At 36.6% G+C, this 5,201-nt stretch overlaps 1 protein-coding gene across 1 annotated transcript; it reads right to left on the bottom strand.

The window, feature by feature from the left end:
• Positions 1-1,393: 1,393 nt before the first annotated feature.
• On the bottom strand, positions 1,394-3,472 carry LOC131534230 (uncharacterized). The gene has a single exon (XM_058766982.1). The coding sequence runs from the start codon at positions 3,470-3,472 to the stop codon at positions 1,394-1,396; it is 2,079 nt and encodes a 692-aa protein (XP_058622965.1).
• Between the last annotated feature and the right edge of the window lie 1,729 nt (positions 3,473-5,201).

Below are 5,201 nucleotides of genomic sequence, written 5' to 3'. Positions count from 1 at the left end.
AAACTTAAATCATGTGTGAAAGGAACCAATGGTCTAACAGAGTATTTTGGCTCCACCATTGGTGTAAGACAGGGCTGCATGGTGAGTCCACTTCTGTTTATTCTTTTCTTAAATGAATATATAACAATGTTGACGAAAAATTGTAAAGGTTTTAATATTGAAAGTATCACAGAAGCACAGACCTTGTTATATGCTGATGAAATGGCTAATATAGCAGATACAATTGGAGGTTTACAGAAACAGATTGAACAGCTGGAAAATTAGTTTAATTTTTATGGTATGAGAGTGAATTTGAGTAACACGAAAATTGTGGTTTTTAGAAGAGGAGGCACAATAAATAAGGATGAAAAATTTTGCTAGTGAACAGATTGAAGTGGTTAATTGTTACAAATATCTTGGTATGTGGTTTACACCAAAATTGTCATGGTGGAAAACCTGACAGCTTTTAAAGCAATTATTTCGTTGCAAAGGTTTCTTCGTAAACATAAAATTAGCTGTAATCAATCTTTATATTTGTTTGATCGCATGGTTGCACCTATATTTTGGATCTGAGATATGGGGTTTTGAACAAGTGGAGTGTATCGAAAATGTTCAGGTATATTTTTGTAAAAAACTCCTGTGTATCATTACAAGGGTGAACAATGTAGCTGTCTTGGTTGATTTGGGTAGATCTGTATTGTCCATTTCTTATATGAAAAGATGTATTGGATAAAATTAGTCTAATCATTGTTATCCAAGAAAATGTTATAATATACTTTTACAATTAGATGAAGTAGGTAGAAAAACATGGGTTACTTGTATTAGAGTTTTGCTGTATTTTTACATTTTTTGTAGTGCATGGGGGGCACAAAGTGTAGGTGATATAAGAACATTTACAGCTATTCTTAACCAACAATTGAAAGAAAAAGCACATGAGGCATGGTATACATCAGTTTTGGAAAATAACAAGTTAAACATTCACAATAAAAGTCTCTGTTGATACAAGAGAGCTACATTACATCTGTTTATAACATGCAACTGGTACGATCATTGTTCCTTTTTAGATGTTCAAGTCATCATGTTGCTATAGAAACAGGCAGATGGAGTAATACACCAGCAGCGAGAATCTGTAGTTATTGTAAGTTAACAACAAATATTTCTGTGATAGAAGATGAGAAGCATTTTTTGTATGATTGCTCTTTGTATGAGGATTTGCAGTGTAATTATAAATGTAATTGCAGAAATTAATTACAGATGTAAGTACATATAGGTATTTTTAAAAATATAAGTACAATGTAAAAACATCTATGTACACAATAAGTGCATTGTATCAAATTATTAATTTAAATGTAAGTACATAGTAGTTAAGGCCACCTAATATAAAGTGGGACCGAAAGTAGAAAATGCACAGTGCTCAGATGTAATCTGCTGCTTCTTCCTCATTGAATCCAGCTTCAACATCTTCTCTAATACTCTTGATTTCTTCGGGAGGAGCAGCAGGTAGAATGGCAAGCAATTCTTGATCAATCCTTTCTAGTCTTGCAGTGCTCTTCTGGTTATACTCCTCTTTGTTCTTCAGGACAAGCCTTAAGATGCCTTTCTGTGCCTCATCGCAGCTGTTCTGGAGCTGTTTACGTTCATTCTCAAATTCCGGTGCACGTTTATCCATGGCCATCAGTTTGCCCAGAGAACTGATACGGTCCATCAGGTACTTGTTGGAAACATCAGTGTATGTTCCAGAGATCATATGGACCAGACTAGCGATGTTACAGGCTTGGGAGGCTTGAGTGTACAGCAGATCTTTTGAGAAGAGCTTTGCATTGTAGGAGAGGGCTTGTGTTTTCTCAGATGTTGAGACAAAGTTTGTGAGAGTTTTGCTCAGGCTTGTTTTCACAATGTTGGATACCATCTGAAAGAAGTGGACCATCTTCTCCCACTGCTCCTTCACTCTCCCCATGGCATCCATTCCTTTAACCAGCATCTCTATGGTAGTTTTGAAGTCGATCTCTTTCAGTTCACAGTTTCTCATGGTGACCAGGATATCAGTTAGTTCCTTCTGGTTCTTCTCTAGGTTCTCCACACACTTTTCATAGGTCTCTCTGGTCTTGTTCAGCTGAGCTCGGGACTGCTCTATGGCAAATCTTGCATTCTCTGTAGCCCTCTGTGAAGGACTCGTGTTCTCTGACTTTCTTTCTTCTTTAGACATCATTGGTGGTTTTTGAGAAATGGCTGGAGAATTTGTGATGCCTTTGCTTTTGCTATCAAAACTACGAGCTGACTTAATCAGAGCCGAGACCTCTTTTATTATCTCAGCGCTTTTGTCTTTGTCACATTTCCCCTCTGGTGCATATGTTGCAAGCTCATTGCATATTTTCATGCCCTGTTTGCACAACTCCAGAGCTTGTTTCTTTGCTGGGCAGTCAGGGATGTCCTGCAAACTCTCACTGATTCTTCCATACTGATTTGCTACAAAATCCGTCTTTGTGGTTTTGTTCTTCTGATCGTATAGATTTGTCCAGTCAATGTCTTCCACCTTATTCTTCTCATTCAGTTTTTGCTGGATAGTCTGTGCACACGTTAGAATTTCCGCTGACTTACTATACACATTTATTTCATCTACCATATCTCTTTCCTGATCTTTAATGTAGCTCTTATGACCAGATGTCGCTGTTGTTGCAGAACACGCAATCATTTGCCCTGGTAGAGAAATAATAGATGCCACTCCACTGATAATGCCTGTAATGCTCTGTGTTATCCCACTCACGATATCCATTCCAATCATTTCCCATCCATTAGGGAGAGAATCCAAAGATTTCTTGTAGCTCTCGTGAGCCTCATCCAGTTGCTTCTCCATGGCACTCATGGCCTTCTCAGTCCTTTTCTTGGTTTCTAGTGCAGACTGCTCCCTCAGTTTGCCCTCTTCTATTTTCTTCTTGATTGCTGCCATCTCCTCCCCATAGAAGTGCTTTGCATTCATACATGCTTCGAGCAGCTCTTGGATGATATTGATGACATCAGTGAAGCGCTTTTCAGCAACATTAGACAACTCAAGACATTCATCTGCAATGACTTTGATATTGCCCAGCTGGTCAGGAAGAAGTGCTTTAACAACTTCATCATTACCTTCGAATAGAATCTTCACAGCTGCCTTCATGTAATCTGGAACTTGGGCAGTATGGAGGCGAATCTGATCCATGCTCTTATGGGCCTCGTTAAATGCCCACCAACCAGAGTTACACACTTGCATGAGGCAAGCGCGAAAGGAATCAGGGTATTTGATGTATTTGTAGCCATTTTTGGGTGTATTTTTATTGATAGAGAAATCTGCTGAGGATGAGATGAACACCAGCTCTCCGAGGATGGCTATAGATAGAGGTGCTGGAGTCAGATACTCTTCCCAGTTGGCATAGGGCTGCATAATCAGTTTGGTTTGGTTCCTCATGTCTTCAGCAGTAGTAAGACTTTTAGTAGATTTTACGATTGCAGAAGTCATGACTTTCCTGTGTCTGTTTAAAAAAAGAAAACAATTTGAAAGTAAATGTCTTGTGAGGAATCTCTGTAGCTTGTATTGCATGATTTGCAGCATTCATCACAACAACTTTTATTAGAATGTACATAAACATAGCGATAGAAAGAGAGAGGATCAACATACTAAACAGAAACACAAGATATGAGGTCCTCTTAATTCACATATCGCCGGTTTCGCAGGCAAGGCTTAAGGCTAGTCCCAGACTAAAACGCAGTTTAGTACTTCTCAGATGTTTATTTTAATTTTATTTTTTTTAATTTTCGTCATTTTTTTGTGGGTTTTATTTCACCTAGTGACACTTGTGGTGTTCCCAGTCAAAAATGACCGGAATCCGAACAATTGCTTATAAATCTCTCATTATGCTATATTATCACCAAATATTGGATTCTATTTTTTTGTCAACTTGTTTTCTTTCATTTAGGACTAGTTTTGTGTTTCTATTTGCATCTGATTAATCGTAGGCTTCATTTATCTGAGAGTATAGGTACCTCGTTTTTTTGAGTGAATTTTTTTTTTATGAATAATTTTCACAATATTAAACAAAAATTATAACAAATTTGCACTGTTTATCACACTAGTGTGCTTTAATAGTTAATCAGGAAGTTTGCTTTTAAATGCTTTTATTCTGTACAAAATTGCAAAAAGTCACACTTGTGGTGTTCCTGGTCAAAAATGACAGGACTGCAAACAATTGCTTATAAATCACTCATTATGCTATATAATCACCAAATATCGGATTCAATCCTTTTTTTTCAACTTGTTTTCTTTCATTTAGGACTGGTTTTGTGTTTCTATTTGCATCTGATTAGTCGTAGGCCTCATTTATCCAAAAGTAGGCACCTCATTTTTTGAGTGAAAAAAAAAAAAATGTATGCATAATTTTCACGATATGAGATAAAACATTCTAAAAATTTGCACTGCTTATCACACTAGTGTGCTTCAAAATTGAGTTATTCACATATTCTTATTCTGTGACAACTTATTTACATTATGTGATGTTTTTTTTTTTTAAGTTTTGTACATTTTAGGACGTTTTATTTAGAAAACAAAAAGGTTCTATCTACAAAGTCGAACTCTAACTTGGTTCTATAAGGTTCTATCTGTGAATCAGCCAATCAGCACTTCGAATGCTCGCAAGAGGACCAATCAGGATCAACGTTCTTTGTCATGTCGCCGGACTGCTCAGTAACAGCAGGAAAGATTAAACATTAAACAACAATAATTATGTGTTTGCATAATCAATAAGTGCAATTCACCTTTATTCCACAAAGTGGCACTGTTTAAAACATAATGAAGACGTGATTTTTCACTCATAATTAGCGCATGCATAAAACAAATAATCATCTGCAAAAACTAAACTGGCTTGAATGGCTTTACTGCAGAGCAATTACTGCACATGATGAAATATAAGTGTCACTGTCGTTTGATGGTGGATGTGGTGAATAGCAATCAAAATGTTGTTTTTGAAGATGCTGAAAACGATAGTTTTGAGAATATATTGAGATCGTGAATATGAGCAGATGCTGATTGTATACTGGAGAAATGCGCTCTGACGATGGCAGTGATGGTAAAATCATCTGCTCAAATCAAACCCTTCTAAGTTTCAAAAGGTAAGAAAGTATGCTTATTTTAATCTTTTTTATTTTATTTTATGTTCTTAAAATATCAGGAGAGTTTGCTATTGCAGCTGTTA

Source organism: Onychostoma macrolepis, chromosome 03 (genome assembly GCF_012432095.1).
Source record: "Onychostoma macrolepis isolate SWU-2019 chromosome 03, ASM1243209v1, whole genome shotgun sequence".
Taxonomy (NCBI): domain Eukaryota; kingdom Metazoa; phylum Chordata; class Actinopteri; order Cypriniformes; family Cyprinidae; genus Onychostoma; species Onychostoma macrolepis.
Note: the sequence above shows the minus strand (reverse complement) of the source record. Positions and strands in the feature narration are given on the sequence as shown.

What these genes read in the sequence shown, in the direction of transcription:
- LOC131534230 (XM_058766982.1), bottom strand. Translation starts at nt 3,472, where the DNA reads ATGACTTCTGCAATCGTAAAATCTACTAAAAGTCTTACTACTGCTGAA.